At 37.3% G+C, this 18,724-nt stretch overlaps 2 protein-coding genes across 2 annotated transcripts in view; one reads left to right on the top strand and one right to left on the bottom strand.

Annotated features, from left to right (window-relative positions):
- LOC134744529 (uncharacterized) overlaps positions 1-9,155 on the top strand; it is a 79,349-nt gene extending 70,194 nt beyond the window's left edge. The window contains exons 3-5 of the mRNA XM_063678336.1: positions 3,843-3,927; positions 4,421-7,688; positions 7,992-9,155. Of these exons, the coding sequence (XP_063534406.1) occupies positions 3,869-3,927; positions 4,421-7,688; positions 7,992-8,822 (4,158 nt within the window). The 5' untranslated portion in view covers positions 3,843-3,868 and the 3' untranslated portion in view covers positions 8,823-9,155. The remainder of the gene's footprint in view (positions 1-3,842; positions 3,928-4,420; positions 7,689-7,991) is intronic.
- A 125-nt stretch (positions 9,156-9,280) lies between these two features.
- On the bottom strand, positions 9,281-12,605 carry LOC134744752 (uncharacterized). The gene is made up of 5 exons (XM_063678667.1): positions 12,468-12,605; positions 12,114-12,182; positions 11,236-11,364; positions 10,236-10,475; positions 9,281-9,361 (listed from the first exon to the last, which is right to left on the bottom strand). Exons 1-5 carry the CDS (start codon positions 12,513-12,515, stop codon positions 9,281-9,283), a joined length of 567 nt encoding a protein of 188 aa, XP_063534737.1. The 5' UTR covers positions 12,516-12,605.
- Positions 12,606-18,724: the final 6,119 nt, after the last annotated feature.

Genomic DNA, 18,724 nt, shown 5'->3' with positions numbered 1-18,724 from the left:
TGTTAGAATCAATGCCTGAATTTGTCACCAACACGTCTCAAAAATGGTTATTAATGGGCGGGTCAAACTATCGAAAATATGACCCTAAGTGTCACATAAAGTCAGTGCATTCTCAGTCAAAAACTCGTATCATCATTTCTTACGACCCAGATTTAGATTACATCACATAATGTCAGTGTCAATCACCGGCGGAGGCTCCGACGTAATTATCTCACGATTACACCGCATCGACTCCTGCGCACTCCATTTAATGAGCTTGGGCTGGCGAGTCGTTCTCGCGCAAACCAATCAAGAGTGACCTCGAGAGGTTTTTTTGTCGGAAAGCTGCGTTTTGAGATGGAGGGGAATCGCTTTGCATGGTAGTAGTCTAAAATTTAAAATCGATTTTTAATGAGATCACTAACAGCTCAATAATAATCACAAAGCACATTTTTGAGAGATTATAGAAACTTAAATAAAAATGTGAATTTATCGGGTTATTGCTGCACAAAATCAACGGTAATTTTGATTAAAACAAGCAACAGGTGACCCTAATTTTTCATACAAAATGAATGAGGTAGCTTTGTCACACTCCACGCGAAATGTACCTATGTAAGTAAAAAAGCCATAAAACTGTAAGAAATGGGAAAAAAACCTTTGTATTTTTTTCAGTAGTTTTCGTGATACTCGGTAAAAAATAGATGATAGATGATGGTGGATGTTTTCACAACACATACAACTGTACATGTAAACCTTCGACTAGGTAAGCATCAGTTATAAATCTGCGCATAACGGCTTGCGTCAGGCGATTGCGGGGACTCATCCGACCGTGCTATGTGGTTGCTTACAACGCATACAAGTGTCAAGTTTGCCATTTGTCTACCTATCCCATACAACTTTGTAACAACCTCATTTCTACATTCTTGAACATAAAATTTCAAAGTTATTTTGCATTGTTTTAAGCCGTTTGAAAGCAAGCTTTGCAGGCCAAATAAATCCTCGTTATGTTTCCGTCTGTGAAGTTGAATACACTATTATACAATCCTGCGGATCGTTATCAAACGGCTATCCCGTTTATGATACCATAACCTTCTTCGGGATTAAAAGCATAAATCTCCATATAAAGCACGAAGTCTTTCACCTGTTTTATTATCCTTACATAATTTAACTCACTAAGTTGATTGACCTAAATTCCCGGCTGGTCGGATGTCAGGTGTCCCACATATTTGTCGGCAAACAACTTGTCAAAATACAACGGAACTTGCGGTTCACAGCGTGGGGTCAAATAAATGAGTCTTAACACCAAATACCGGTGTGTTACAAAAATAACCAAGTCCATCACCTCCCGCAGCGCCCTGTAGACGTAACGATACAAGCAAAAGAAGCAATGGAAAATGAACAAAAAGAATTGTGTGTTGAGTCAACAGCCAGCAAGAAACTAGTATGTAGTTCTAGTTCTCGTGACAATGACCGTGCCGCGACTGGTCCGACAGGTTTATTTACACTTTTTGTTTGCGATTGGCAATAATAATTGCCATGTTTAGTGTAAAAACATTTTTATGAGCTAACTTTCTTATCTTTTGTCTTGAGCTAAATTCTCCGCGCTTCTAGTTTTCGACGTTTTTTAACTTCTGAACGTACAATTTTGTTTGCGTGATCTGTTATCTGGTGGTCTTTATCTTACGTAACCAGCCCACTTTGGGCGTTTATACTCGTAACTGTGATTTTGTATCGAGACAAATATTGAATCTAACAATGCGTCTTCTGTATGCTATCATATTTTGATTCATATCAATTTTATCTTACATAAAACATTGCATAAGGAATACCTGTAAAGATGTATATTTTATTGAGAAGGAAGTATTTGCAGCTAGGTCTTTCTTAATACGCGACACCATACTGGACGCTCAGTCCAATTAAAGATCGATTTCGGTCACGTTTATGCGCTTGGAGTTTTAAACTAGCTGTAAAGTTTAGATTTATGCATCTTGTGTCGACGAACGTGTCGTAGACAAATTAATTACAGACGTGTGCAGTTGAATAATGCATGATGGAGTAATTTGGATTTCTCAACTAGATTACGATTATTATACTGTGTCCTATAATTTGCAGTGTCTAATGAAATTGGTAAGCGGTAACGTTTGACAAGATACAGCTATATTTTATGTAAATTTGCTAAAATGACTACACGATTCATAGTTATTTTTCCACATCTTACAAGTATGCTAAAATCTCTTAAAAAGATACTGCAAGGAGAACAAAAGCACGTAAGGTAAAAATATGCGGTTTCACTCTGAACTTGCAATGTTCATTTGTTCTTCACTGTTGCGCCGCAGGTAGGAAAATTCAATTTTTATTCTTCATGTTATAATTTTCATATTTATTAGCTTCTACGTAGAATGTATTTCATTCGTAGTCCAAGCAATAAGAAGGTATAGAGGGAAATGCTTGGAACACAAGTTTTGACTTCGTAACTTTGTTTGGACCAGAGGAGGTGAATATGTCAAAAGTCCCCGGCCGTAGCCTTTGAGCCCGGGGGGAGAGGGGGGTAAGAAGGTCCCATGTTTCGGTTTTTCACATCTCTTGGAAACTTTGCGTCTTAGCGACATGACTACTTAGATAAACCGAAAGCTAATTAAATTTGCTACAAGTTTAACTTAGTCAAGTTTTTCGATATCTTAAATAGTTTTCGGGATATCCTCTCTTGAAAGTTTTTTTGGGGTTCTCAATTTTATCTTGACTTCTACATCAGTGAAGCTCCTAGGCCATATTTGGTGTCGTTTTCGTATAAATCATCGGGAGTGTCAAATTTATTTATGTAACGATTGTCTATTGCTTTCATTCCGAGCACATTCCGTCAAAATAAAAGTTTTTTAATAATTTACTGTACCGGAGTATTTCCTTGTTGTAATAAAATATTAAAACTTTTATGTACTGAAGTGATACCTACACATGCATATAATAACTGGTTTTAGTGTTTTTACACCCGCGCAGCTTTATAACAACAACGCGAATTCATTTAAGACGAATGTGCCCCGCGCGAAATCGCCTTTTCATACAAACGTAGTCCTCATTTTCCTCTCTGGATATTAATATTATTGAAAATATTTAGACACAATTGGTTGTATATCGTTTGATTTTTATCGAATTTTTGATTATTATAAAAGTTAGGAGCATTTAATAATTTGTATGAGATCTATTTTCCGCTCCTAGTTTTTACAATAATCGAAAAAAGTCAAACATAGGGGCATAGCTTTGGTTAATATACATCAAATTATGCAAAAATATTTACCATTATGTCAATATCCAGAGAGGAAAATGAGGACTACGTTTGTATGGAGAAGCGGCCATCCCCTTTACCACAAGACCACAACCCAAACTTTTGGTGTCGACAATTTTGTTTCACTTACGCGTACGATTTACATGGTGCACAATTAGTGAGCCTGTAAATTATTTACATTGTCATGTAGTAGAAAATAAAACAAAAAATACTATGCGTATACTCAGAAACTGTCAACTATAATTCATATATAACATTTAAAACTTTCGCGGTTTGAACACATGTTAAATCGCATTTACAAACGGGTCTATCGCGAGTTTATTTTGTTACCTTTATTTACCGACGTTTCGACACAGGTTTCACTGGTCGTGGTCGCGGCTAACTGACGTCCCAGCAAAATGTCAAAACAGAGATTTGTGTGACTACCCCACGAAAAGTGCATTTAAAGTTTGAGGTAGACATCACATTTTCAAACCACCCACTACACATAAATGTTAATTATTGTCAATAGTCCGACACGCAACACTCACAACATCCGCGCACACATCCTACTTAGATCTAACAATATTTTTTTTAATTTCAGGGTCTTCGAGTGTATGGGCGGACGAGATGCGTGCGACACTGTGTGTGCTGCTTGCAGCCACCTGCGTATTGGCTGATGAAAGCAGGTGAGTTATTTTTTTCTATATTTTAATTTAAAAAGATACTCACTCTCTTTATGATACCACTATATCACTGTGTGGTGCCAAAGTTGTAAATACTTAGAATTAGTTGTTTTAATGGGAAATCTAGAAGTGGCTAGGTTTAATCGCTGGTACTATATAGGTGGCTTTCCCCTAATTTTGTTGACCTATATTTCTAGAGCTGACTAGTTCTTATTTACCGGTTTAGAATGTATTCTAATATTCTGTATCTGTCTAATAACTTTGTTTCATTGTGAACATTTAAATGAAATTAGTTACAGACAGCTTAAAACTTAAATAAATCTTTAAATAAATTGAAAACGTTGGAGAGCAGAACCCTGAATACGAGCAAATTCATATATGTATTTAGGCTAAAGGACGTCCATTAGTAATGCTGAAAATAAATGAAACGTCCAGACTACCACTTTTGCCGTAATTTATCTGTAGATATTAATACTTTTTTGTATGTGTATTTCAGGGGCTCCAAGCGTCCGTACATCGCCGACGCGGTTGGCAATACTTTGCCCCCGCCTTCAAATGGGCCAGCAACCGTCGGCAGCCCTATCAACCTCCTAACCCCAGACCGCTATGAGTTTTATACTTTCGACGAATCCGGAGAACTGGTTAAACGACTCATGACTTTACAAGAAATCCAAGCCATAGTTGCGGCTGGTGAAGAAGCGGAAGGACTTGTTACGTTTGCTAATGATAATCAACCGACGATTGCATTCAATTTCAGTCAACCGCCTTACACTAAAGTTCATAGCGTTGTCACTAATGTGCAGAATGTACTCAAAGCCCAAATGGAAGCTCATAAGAACAAACCACAATTGAATCCTACTTTAGATACACCTGATGTATCTGATTCTTGGAGTCTAATTTTACCATCAATCTTTGGAAACACTGGAGTCGATATCGTACCAGATAAAACTTCTGCATCTTTTACTACCCCGGAAACAGAAACAATTGAATTTGACCGAGTTAGCTTTGATGACAATCTTAGCAAGGAAGGAAGTAACCCGATCGGAAGTTCCACTACAGTACAACATGTTGCTAAGCCATCAATCATGGAACAAGTTTCGTCTACTACTGAATTGTTTAAAGAAGCTCCAACAACTTCTAAAACAACTACAACAACCACCACTACTACGCCTAAACCTACTACTTCTACAACGCCTAAACCTACTACTACAACTACAACAACTAAAAAACCCACCACTACTACAACTACTACAACAACAACTACAACTACTCCTAAACCTACAACCACGACCACTACTACTAGAAAACCTACTACGACTACCACTGTGAAACCTCGCACGACGCCTACTACTAGACGTACTACTACTACCACCACTCCTAAACCACGAACCACTGTCTCAACCACAAAATTGACTACAACTTCTAAACCAACTGTTAAAATTACTACGAAACCTACCACAGCTAAACCTATTTCTACCACTCGACGACAGGTTGCTACTTCAACTTTGAAAAACACAGAAAATCCTTCAACGAAAATTCAAACTAGTACACACGTAACCTCTACTACAGAAAAAACTAGCCCTGTATATGAGAAAATTAGTACGTTCGTTCCAGTTTCTACAGCAGCTTATGTAACTGAGAGATCAACACGAAAACCTACACAGACGACAATATTCGTAAGCACATCCGAAAGTACTACCAAACGGCCTGTATCATCAACATCAAAGCTTCAACAATCAACTACTTTAGAGGCAAAAACGCAACCAACTATTACAACTTACAAACCAACAACAACCACATCAGCACCAGTTTCATCTACTGTTAAAAACGGTGAACTTGAAAAAGATGATGCTAGTACCATAACCACTCAATCTGTTTCACCTTCAACTGCCGTCTCATCAACAGAATTTATGTCTGTTGACGACCAGCCACCGAAAACCATCAATGATAATGTTGCAGTTTCAGAAGACAATAATATTAAGGTTAATGAACCTATTCTTCCTTTGTTTGATGTTGCACAAAGTATCAGTCAGATTGCATCAGACCTTGGAAGTGCCAACTACCAACCTATCCCAACAACAAGTGGTTTATTAGATACTACTAACGCTATGAATATGGATTTAGAAAGCAAAGAAAGTATAGAATTGGACATCCCATCCGAGTCTAAAAACGAGGCTCAAAATAAAACGGCTGATGTTCAAAATGAAAGTGATAATTTTGTCAAAATATCTACGATTAACCCCCACCAACAAAATAATAATTCGCCACCGACAGTCAATGAATCCATAAATAAAGTAAGCAACCCAGTCTCAAATACTACTGTTGGAACAGAAACTACTACCACAACCTCAACTGAAACACCTATGGATCCTATTCTGTCAGAATCTATGGATGATTTGTTATCTCAAGTTGTGAATCAGGCTCCTCAATCCATTGTTAATAATGAAAATAAACTTCAGGAGTCCGATAGAATTTCGACAACAGAAAACTCTGTAGATACAACTACAGTTCTTATTACTACTAAAACCGAGATGATTTCTCAAGATTCTACGAAAAACGACATGTCTCCATCAACCGAACCAGCGCTGGTTGATACAACCATTAATCAAAATTTAATAAAAAATGAAGCAAAGGACGATGTCACTGAAAAAGAAAAAGATAAAAAAGAATCTGAAACACAAAAAGAACACATAGTTAAAAACAATAATACCAATAGTGTTTCTGCAACACGAAATGATTTAAAAAAATTCTCTTCCTCTGATAGAAATGGTAAACCATCGAAACCTGTAAATTCCCAGGGAGTTCAAACTCTTAGTGCTGACAAACAGAATAATATAATTGCAGTTATAAATGCACCCGAATTGCCTGCAAGAGAACAAATTACGCCATCAAGTACTGAAACTGTGTCTCAACAAGAGGTTTCACATAAAACTAGCTCAGAAAATCAAAATACAGCAAATGATAATGTTAAAGATGACCACAAAGATGAAACGGTTTCACTCCCAAAGGTAGATGAATTTAAAAAGAAGATTCAAAAAGTCAATATTGACTACAAAGAAATAGCTAATGAAAGGAATAACTCTTGGAAGCTTATCTCAACTGTTGCACCGCCAAAAGCAAATGAGATACCGAAAGATAAATTTAAAACTGACGGCAGTGAGATCCCTGATAAAGATATCGTATTGGATGTATCTAAGGAAAATCAAGGGCTGGAGGTGACCACAAAAGATTTAAGCGAAGATGTCGCGCAGTTTACTGAACTTTGCAATGAGCTTGCTTTCCGGTATTGGAATGCTATCGCTGAAACCATTCCAAATAAGAGGAGTTTTGTTTTGTCCCCATTTTCCATCACATCGATGTTGGCTATGATGTTCATGGGAGCAAGGGGCGCAACTTCGGGTGAAATGAACGAAATACTAAAACTTGATGATATGGTTACTTTTAATCCCCACTTTACCCTAAAAAATATTTCAGATTCTATAGAAACGACACCTGAGTCTGGAGTGGCTAACTCCGCGTTTATTCGAGAACTTTATAGCGACCGCAATAAAGGTCAAATTCTTACGTTTTATAAGGAAAGGGCTCAGCATTTCTACAACGGTCACGTTGAAGAAATCAACTTTAAGTTGATCAGTGATATTATAAGAAGAAGGACGAATCTGCTGGTGAAGAGATACACTTGGGGAAAAATAATTGAGTACATGAAAGCCAACACAATCACCATGCAACCTCCACTTGCTGCATTTTCAACTAATATTTTCGAGGTAAGTTGAATATGTTACTTGACTTTAAAAAAAAGTTACATGTTGTTGATCTTTATTTGTGATGCAACTGGTACCAGTAACACCAACTATGTGTAAATGTGATTTGGTCCAAGTGGGTACTGTTGGTTCACTTTTTTAAAACACTTTGAATTACATTGAAAAAATGTTTATAGCGAGGTGGTCCCAAGTCAATTTGTGATATATAATTTTTGATCAAATTTTATAACGTTTAATCGGCTGAGGTTAACCTCGCCTTGATACAAAAGAAGTACCTATCCTTTAAACATTAATTCTCAATTTCAGACTGACTGCACGGGCTCATCTGTAGAAGGCAGAGATGGTGAAATGTACTTCGTGGTCTCACCCAACGTTCGTCAACGTCGCCTCGTCCCAGTACCTGCCGTCCTTTACAAGAAAGGTTTCCTCGCCGGCTATGATCCAGTCCTCGACGCCACTGCTGCAGCGACCGGCAACACCAACTCAATCATCAGCACACTCTTCCTCATGCCAGGCCAGCAAGGCAATGTTGTCCACGCCGAAGATCTAGAACTACTAGAAAAACGATTGCTAGATACCAACCCAAGCACACCAGCGTTGAACCGCCTTCTCAGAACATTATTACCGAGAATTGGATTGGAACTGCAGATCCCGCGATTCTCCCACAAGTCAATATTTAATGTATCTTCCACTCTTAAAAAGATGGGCTTGAAGGACTTATTCGATGCCGACCACGCTGATTTAGGAGGTCTGAATGGCCCGTCTAAGGATCTTTACGTGTCGGACATGGTGCAAGCGACGACGTTCGTAACTTGTGGCGAAGGGATTATTGGTGAGCAACATCATATAGAAGAGTATCCTGAGAGCATTGAATTGGCCAGAAGGCGTAGGACATCTCGATGGGCGACGGGATGGGATGAGCCGAGGGATTACCAGAGAGCATTCCATGATCCCCATGACGTAGGAGATGCCATGAATCTCCCGCTACATTTGCGCCCAAGACAAGCTCGTCTCCCAGCAAGGAACGCCCAACCAGCGAGATTAAAGTTTGACCGGCCGTTCCTCTACTTCGTAAGACACAATCCCTCTGGCATGATACTCTACGTCGGCCGGTACAATCCACGGCTTTTGCCTTGAAGTCGTCAAAAAGACTGTTAGCTTAGTTTAAATATTAATTCCTCCAAGGAAAGTGATATGGGGATACGGAAGTATGAAAGCTAAGAGCATTTACGTGACAGTATTACTTATAAGTGCATTGGTATGCAAGTGGCTTGCCAATTAGTACATGCATCTTGTACGGCTCAGTGTACCTTTCTCCTGATTTCGTAATTAAATGTGTATAAAATAGTGGTAATTGATATCAAGTTAAATGCCTGAATAAGTGTATTACAATTGTTTAGTAAATAGTTTGTCGAGACGTCTCGTCAAAATTTTACTTTTGATTTTAGAATAAATAAGGATGTTTTAATTATTAAAGCTGACTTTATTTTTTTTCCTATTTCAATTCACAACACAGAAATGAAATTAAACAAACCTATTAGGAGAGTAACTTATTGTAACAATGCCTAGCCACTAACAATGATTTCCGCCTGAAGTTATTGATAAAACTCGTGGCAGAGTTCGTAGAATTTCTTTACTTCCATGCAGTCTGGAGTTGGAATAATATTCGGACAGTTCTGAAAAGGAATGTTGTTTATCTATAGTTGACGTTCGGATGGCACTGCACCTGCATTACTGTTGCGAACTTGCGACGTTACTGCTCCGGTATTAACGCGAGCGCTGTCACTGTCATTATTCCGTAAAATGGTCCTACTTGAATTGAATATTAAGAAGAACATCTTATGTAACATATTTTATCGGTAAATCAACTTTATGAAATTTTGTTTTATATAAAACGAAGCTATGAATAAGTAGCACAAGATACCCATTGTTTGGGGTATTTTTGCTTAGGGGTGCAGTTACCCCATTTTGCGACAAATTAATAGGTCCCGCCAAAAAGAGAGATTAATTTTAAGACTTATGACTAATGTAGCAATTCAAAATATATATAAAATTTCGTTTATCTGAGTATATACATAATAATATAGAAATATATTATTATATGTTTGAATATAGACGTTATTTTTTTGAATTGGAGCATAGTTACAGATCAAGGAGCAAATTAGGACCATTTTACGGTCCTTAATAAAATAAGTGACGGATTGAACGTTCTTAATCGCGCTAATGCCGCTACAGTAATGCCGCTGCAGTTGTCATCTAAATGTCACATTAAGAAAGTATTTATTACTGATTTACTTCCATTCTCATAAAACTAGGAAAACACTAGAAATGAATGCAAGGAATACTAATCAGTAGTTGCGAATAACAAAATCATATGACATAAAGAAGATGAAACACTATTGTTCTATCCAAAACGCCCATTAAATGCCCACATTTAAAACAAAATTTATCCAAACGATAGAAAGATAGATAGACAGATAGTTGGTAAGAAAGGTTAGATAATTCTAGTCAGCCGACTAAGAAACTATATTTTATGATTAATATACTTACCACATTAATATAATTCCTGAGACAAGCATTAAAATCCTTGAACTCACAAACAGGTATCGGTAAACTCATTCTAAAATTCTGCTTGCATTCAATCTTAGCTTTCAACATGACATCGGTGAAATCTGGATTGAGTTCAACCCAGCTGTTCAAATGTTCGTAGTATTTTGCGATGTCTAATACTTTGTTATCATCGTCTGCCTTGAGATCGTATTTCGTTAGCATGCAGTCCCAATAGCGACACTGTAATGGGAAACGTTAGAATTTTTAGTAGGGTTTCTCCATGATATAGCTATAGGAGGCAAACGGTAAAACGAATACGAACACATGTAAACAGTAAATTAAACAGGTACTACAAATTTCCACATAAATTCGTGTTCCCTGAAAACCTTCCATAAAACTGAAACAAGGCGAATGTAACGCCATCTACAACAATTATTAGGAACTGAGCTTTCTACTTTATAGTATTTGTAATTTTCATTGAATCTGTCTTAATTTTATGCGGCACTTTGAGAAAGTCATCTTTTGCAATCGTTATTATAACGGTAATAATTATGGTTTACTTTAACATGCATTTCCAAAACACTGAAGTCTTCGTAAAGGCCGGGTTTACTGTCGTTGAAAGCAAAGTGGTTTCCATCAGTACACAGAGATGGCGCTACTAGGTAGGTAAATAATTTTAAAGTGTAACTAGAACAAGCAAGCAAAACATGCGCTAGTAATAATTCCAGTCATAATGAGGAAAGTATTAATTCAAAATTATTTATTTTTAATCTATCGTGTACCTAATAGCGTTTGAATCCTCATTTTAAGTTAAAAATTTAGGAGATATTCGCTTTTTCAAACAAGGATAAACACAAAAACACAAATACATAAAGTGCCTCACAAGTTCGATTTGTTAACACGCTGTATGCAAAATATGTAACTTGATGTTAGTTTTATCTAGTGCATTATTTTTAAGGATAAGTAATTCATATTACTTTAGCTTATAAAATATACTTACTCCAGTTGCGGAAAGTCTTTGGAGACCTGTAATATTGCCACGGTTTTCAAAATTAACTTGAAACATGGCGCCACAGGTCTTTGCTACATCTCGGTTGAAGAATGGAGGCAATATGCAACATTGCCGATACTGTCAAGTAAAAAAAAAATCAAAAATAAAGTACACTAACTTACTTAAATATGATCTGTGATATAACATACTTATAAAAAATGTAAAGAAAGAAATAGATACAAATTTCTGATCGTGTTTTGATTTCAGCTGTTTTAACACAAAAAATATTTATGGATTGGGAATTGGGAGTTCGTAAATTGCAATAATAAATTCTACTGGTATAACTAGTATTTAGTAGAAGTATAATCTGGTATTTCTGGTATAAAGATTTGTGTAACTACCCAACGAGAAGGAAACACCAGTAGAGAGAAATAAAAGTAGGTACTTACATCAAAAGGTAGCCTATCACTAATTTAACTATCTAGAACTAGGGAACAAATCAAATTACTTTATGAAATATTTTGATTTGTGTTTTTTTTAAGTAGTAACACTACTATATATAAATTATAAACTGAAATAAATATCACACTAAAGAAAAAGCCGAGCAGGACGTTAGCTGCGTAAGCGGAAGAAGCGGGTGGACTTAATGGTACACTTTTTCTTTAGTGTATGATAGTGGTATGATATCTTTTTTTTTTTACTAGCCTATTATGGTGTCCCACTGCTGGGCAAAGGCCTCTCCCCTTGTCTTCCACGACTCCCGATATAGTGCCTCCTCCGGCCAGTTGTTGAGTAAGGTGTCTAGGTCGTCCCGCCATCTCCGTATGATATCTATTTCAGTTTATTATCTAGAACCTGTGTCAATATTAAAAACCTTGTATAGTTACCATGTAGGGTCGTATATTACAATGTTCTGTCCATTCTGCGCCATCGATTGGCTCTAATTGGCCATATACCTGCAAGTTTGATCTAACTTAATTATTTTGAGCATCTTAATAAGGAACATGATTTTTATTGACATAACTTACCCACACTTCTATTATGAAATAAATTAGATTTTTGAATATAGTTTAGTTTTTAATTATAGTTTTATTTTGGTTAGGTATATAATGTCTATAATTTTTTTTTTGAGTATATTGAAATTTCAATTCACTTGAAAGACTTTATTGTGTAAAATTATTTTTGAACATTTCACAATTTTCACATTATCTATCATAACTTACAAATTTAATAAAACTTACTTTTCTTGTGACAACCACTATCAAAAATATTCTATTCACACTTTCCATTGGTTAGATTAAACAAATATATATCAAAAAATTACTTTCTTGTCGGTACTCGTCAAGGACTAAACTTAAATGCCATACGCGGAAACAATGCTTGAGCAATTCAATAACAATCGTATCGCATTGAAGACATTGTTTAGGAAACATAGATGGCTAAAGGAAAACTTGATTCAAATTACCTAATCAGGAAAACTAACAAATTAATTGTTACATTTTTCCCTGTGCCCAAAGGTTGTAAGGATGAGATCGCTTTATACATATAAAATTTAGTTTCCTTTTTATTATTGCAATCGTCTTTAGACATTTCTGCCATAAAGTTTAGTTCTCCACGATGTAGGAAGAGGTTAATAAAACGACTGAGTTAAAATACCTAATGATCAATTCACCTAAGCTCATAACACCTACCTAATGACCTAATGAACTGCCTAAGATACTGCATGGACTGCTGTAAGATGAATGGGCCGCTGCAAATTCAGACTCGCTCGGGAATCGTGAACCCCACACGACAGTTTCCAGGGTTCGATCTTCCCCTAAAACTATGGTGCCGCCTTAACAGACTCGGAACTGGCCACGGTCGCTGCAATTACTTCTTAAACAAGTGGGGGTGGAAGGATTCAGCCTTGTGTGAATGCGGCGAGGACATCCAAACCATACAACATATAATTGAACGCTGCCCTCTGCACTCATACAATGGAGCTAGAGAAGACCTGCTACAACTCACACCCGATGCAGCAGCGTGGCTCAACTGCTTAAATGTTGACCTATAACTTTTTAGATTTGTATTCTTTTGGACCCGTTTTATAATTTCGCGATAAAACTGTAAAATTTTATCGATGTAAATTGTAATTGCCTATTTTGTAAAATGCCATACGACTAAATAAATGAACTGCCTAATGCACGTTTCACCTACAATTATTTTACATAAGCTCAGAATACCTATGGTCGATTTTCCTAAAGTTGAAACGCCTAATGCTCGAAATACCTAAATCCGATTTACTTAATACACGAAACACCTAATGTTAATATACGTAATGCTAGAATTACCTAAAGCTGATACACCTAATGAACGAAATACCTGAAGCCGATGCACCTAATGATCGAAATACCTAAAATCTAAAATTGAATGATTGTTTAGTAGAATATTATTACGACATACAACATTTGGTATACATTTTATTAGCCAACTCATTTAATTGGCTAAATATTTTTTAATATAGTATAAGGACAGTCATTTGACAGAGTCGAGATAGGTACGACGACGAGCAAAGCGAGGAGGAGCGTGTTGGGTTAACTGCGACCAAACAATGTCAAAACTGACTTTTATTTCATCGTCCCGATGTAAACTTACGAAAATAAAGTTTTTCTGTTTGTTTTGTAAAGAGGTGAAAGTTACATTGTACAGGGCGTTTTGCACTTCCCTCTACACCTGCAATCTGTGGGCGCAGTATTCGCAACGGGCATATGGGGCTCTTAGGGTCCAGTACAACAATGCGTTTCGGGTGTTGATGGGGCTGCCTCGTTTCTGTAGCGCATCGGGGATCGGGGATGTTCGCGGCGGCGCGCGTGGACTGTTTCTACACTACCATGCGTGCACGCGCGGCATTACTGGTGCGGCGGGTGCGCGGCAGTCCTAACAGCATTCTGCGAATAGTGCGAATGATAGCGGACAGGGTTGACTGTCCCTACTTGTCACACTGGGAGGGATTGCACTCTCCCGTTAGTGTTATTTTGTTTTAAATTTAAGTCTAGCTGTACCTACCTACTAACCCCTTAGTTTTGTAAGTGTTACTCATAAAATATGTCTTGGTTACATGAAATAAATGTATTGAATTGAATTGTATTAGACTTACAAAATCATTCTACTACCTAAAACGTTAAACTTTTTAAAAAGTGTACTTGTGTGTACTAAAAGTGTTGTATCCAAACATACAGTTTCTACTGCAAGGTTGGGATATCATACGATTTATTGGGTTGAGTTGTCACTTGGTCATTCGGCATTCTGCGTATTCCGCGTGCTAGTTAAATCGACTTTAGGTATTCCATGCATTAGGTATATCGACTTTAGGTTATTCGTTCAGTAGGTATAACAACTGTAGGTATATCGTTCGTTAGGTAGGTATAACAGTTTTAGGTATTTCGTCCATTAGGTTAATCAACTTCTGGTACATCGTTCATTAGGTATATCGTCCATTAGGTATATGAAAGAAAGAAAGAAAGAAAGAAAATACATTTATTTGACGCCACAACATAGTACATAAAAAAAAGAAAAGCATGCAGACAAAAAAACATTTGGAAGCCAAAAAGGATCCCCACTCAGCATAGTGCCGCGGCAAACCGTGGCGCTGGTTTTCTGTGGGGACCTGGCTTAATCTAAAAATAATGGCGACACGTACGCCAACGACACACAAATAAAATTTACATTGACATAAAAATACAAACATTATTAAACAGAAAATTAAGACAAACAAAATATTAATAACCGCCTTTTTTAAATATATTTATAACGAAAGTTACAGAAAAAACCAACACCAGAACGAACTAAACTTAAGACTAAAACTAAAACAAAGACTAAAACTAAAACAAATCATCAAATTGCCGCGGAAATGTAAAAGTATGTGTGATAAGTGTGCGAGTGAGTGACTGATATGTTACTGTGATGTCTGTAATTGAATTTGTAACAAGTGTGCACGACATTTCGATTTGAAGCCACTTAACGACTTCAGCGAACGGATTGGTGGAGGCAGGTCATTCCAGATCTTCGTAGCGGCGTGCCGGAAACAGCCACGAAAGGCCGCTGAGTGGTGACGAGGGCAGACAAGTTGCAGGTACCTAGATGACCTGACCTCCGAGGATCTGGAGTTATGAGCCCAGGTTAGCTTATCGTAAAGGTACGAGGGTATCTGGTGGTACACAATGCCAAACATAAGCGACGCTAAATGGACCTTTTGACGCGTGGACATCTTCAGAATGCAGTTCTTATTTATATATGGCGTTACGTGCGAGCGTGGAGGGATATCAAAACAATACCGTGCACAGGCATTTTGCACTCTTTGTATTAATCTCTAAGTACGCGATAGGAGGCGCGGCCCGTAAACTGTATCACAATAATCAAATCGTGAGAGAACAAGTGCATCGCATAACCTCACCCTAAGCTGAACACTAAGGAAGGATCTTATTTTATATAGAAGTTTCACTCTATAAAAGCAATTTCGAACCACATTAAGCACATGTTTTTCAAACCTTAATTCTCCGTCCATAAGAAGCCCCAGGTTCTTACTCTCTTCAACACGTTCAAGAACATTACCGCCTATGTGCACTTCGAAATTACTTTCAGAAAGCTTTGCTATTTGTTGTTTTGTACCCAGTAACATGACTTTAGACTTTGTAGGGTTTAGTGCAAGTGCGTTTGCTTGTGACCATCCAGCAATGTGCTCGAGATCACCGTTTAACTTGCTAATTCCTGAGTCTATATTACTCAAACTACACGGAACGTACAGCTGTAAGTCGTCAGCGTAAATATGGTAGTTACAGTGTTTGATTGTATTTGTTATGTCACGGCTATATAATATAAATAATATTGGGCCTAAAATAGAGCCTTGCGGCACACCTCTAGATACCGGAAGTATTTCAGACACAACTGCTTTACCATTAGGGGCTTGAAGTTCAACTAGCTGGCTCCGATTGCTTAGGTAACTTGCAAACCATTTCAAGGTGTCCGTTTCGAAATCGTAATATGACAGCTTTGACAACAAGAGTGAAATATCGATGGTATCAAAAGCTCTGGAGAAGTCCAATAATGTAAGTATGGTACCTTGTCCCCGGTCCTGAGCTGCCAAAATATTATCAGTAACGTCGAGCAGAGCTGTTGCCGTCCCTCTGTTCTTACGAAAACCCGACTGATACACTGGTAATATATTATTTTTCTCTAAATAATCAGTTAATTGCTGACAAACAATTTTTTCCAGGACTTTAGAGAGACAAGGTAATATACTTATGGGTCTGAGATCTTTAACCTTTTGAACGCCAAGCATTGACGTAACTCGACGTGACACCGCAATGAAGCAAAATAAAACCTTAGAGAACAATAGTGATTACAAAACAGGATATCGATATTTTCACTGATTTCGTTTTTGACATGCTTAGATTAGAAGAACCACTACACAGGTGTTTTACAATATAATATTAGATAATTCTGGCTTTTAGCTCTACTAAAAACCTTTAAATAACGTATTTAAATATCAAAATGTACTTGTAACTTCCACTCAAATCTCTCAATAATGCCACATCACTACTTGGTGGTGACGTCAGGCATCGGACGTGAAGTGCCGTCATGGGCGCACGGAACACTGATAAGCGCGCGTTACTCAGAGATGTGCAAACCCGTTGTCGATTATTATTACCTACTAATTAGCAAACTGCAGTATCGTTACAATAAAATAAATGCATAAGGGGTTACATTATCACAAAAGGTCAGTACCGTCTTTCAAACCAAGTTGTTTAAATTAAGCACGAAAACAAGTACCGTAACAGCACAAATAGCAGTTATTTTAGCAAAAACAACTCCTATTACAAAATGTATGGGATTAAGCCATATCTATTATTGATGGCGCTAGCGTGTTTGTCGGAACTGCGCGAAACGATTTCTATTAGGAGATTGTTACTTTCATATAATAATATTATTCCTCCATGACTCGGTCACATCACTAGGCGACGTCAAGTGCCGTTTTTGGCGTGGCTAGCTATGCTATTTACTGGGTAAGTCGTATTATAACATAATGTTGTTTTTTTTTAACCTTCTAATTATAGTTGAATTGTAATAAAGTTATACAATAAAGTAGAAGGGTAAAATAAAATAATGCAAATACAAACAAAGAAATATAGTTATTTATTAAAGAGTCTTTGATAAATTAAGTTTGGACGGCAAATGACGTCGGCGGCGTGAGTGGCACAAAATGTCGACGACGTGATTTACCGTCTTTGGCGGTCAAAAGGTTAATTTGAGTAGGGACAGAGATTTTCGGAATAGGACGCACCACGGCAACCTTCCAGGCATCGGGAAACTCATGAGCAGAAATAGATGTATTTATTATTAATGTAATAGCTGCCAAGGTACGAGGCAAAGTAAGAGTTAGCATGTCCAATGTGATCCCGTCGATTCCCTGAGCGTTAGACTTGAGGCTTCTAATTATCTTTAAGACTTGGCTTTCAGTAACTGGTTTTAAAGTAAACTGTGAAGAACTAAACCTATTGTACTCAAAATAAGTGAGGTGACTAATTTCAACTGGGTTATTATTTGGTAAATTAAGAAAATGTCGATTAATCATGTTTGGGTCATTGAAATGGTTTGGTAGTTGTTTCTCGTGTTCATTAAATATGTAATTTTTTAGGTTTTCCCACAATTTTTTAGAATTTTTAGCATAACAGTTCACTTTTTGAGAAAAATACGCACGCTTCTCATTACATAAGGCAGTTGCAACTAGAAGTTTGAGGTCCTTATAATACCGCCCATGCACCTCCGATCCTGTACGCTTATACTTTTTGTGAGCTTCGTTCCGTAGACTCATCATCTTCTTCACTGTTTGAGTAATCCAAGGACTATCCCGTGGCTTAATATATGTAGTTTTGCGAGGAGCATGCGCGTTAAATAGCGATATAAGGTAAAAGTTAAACAACTGCACCATTGAGCCAACAGTGGGCAAAGAAGCAATATCTTCCCATTTCATATTGTTCAGGTCCCGCTCAAAATCAGTTGTATTAATTTCCTTAAGCGGTCTATATGAAATAAATCTAGGAGCCGGTTTTTCCATTTTAATGTTGATTTTGCATGTAACAAATGCGTGCGCACTAAGGTCCGGTATATAGTCGACGCAAGTGTCAGATACCTGTGCATCGGTGCAAATCAGATCTAAAAGTGTACTACTGTGTTCTGTGAAATGTGTAGGCTGGTCAACATACTGTTTAAGGTTAAAACATCGTAAAAAATTAGATAGTTTTTGCACGCTCCCATAATTTGCATTTAACATGTTAATATTAAAGTCTCCTAGTAAAATTGTAAAGTCATAGTTTGCAAATGAGCTCACAGATTCGCTCAATGAGTCCAAAAATATGTCAACAGACATCCACGGCGGGCGATAGGCAGTACCAATAGCGACCCTCGTACCCCTCTAGCGTTAAGACTAAGCCACATTTGTTCTATGGGTTTTGCAACGGGA

The sequence above is a fragment of the Cydia strobilella genome, chromosome 10, assembly GCF_947568885.1.
Source record: "Cydia strobilella chromosome 10, ilCydStro3.1, whole genome shotgun sequence".
Classification (NCBI taxonomy): Eukaryota; Metazoa; Arthropoda; class Insecta; order Lepidoptera; family Tortricidae; genus Cydia; species Cydia strobilella.
The sequence above is the reverse complement of the archived record's forward strand: the minus strand, read 5'-3'. Positions and strand labels throughout refer to the sequence as shown.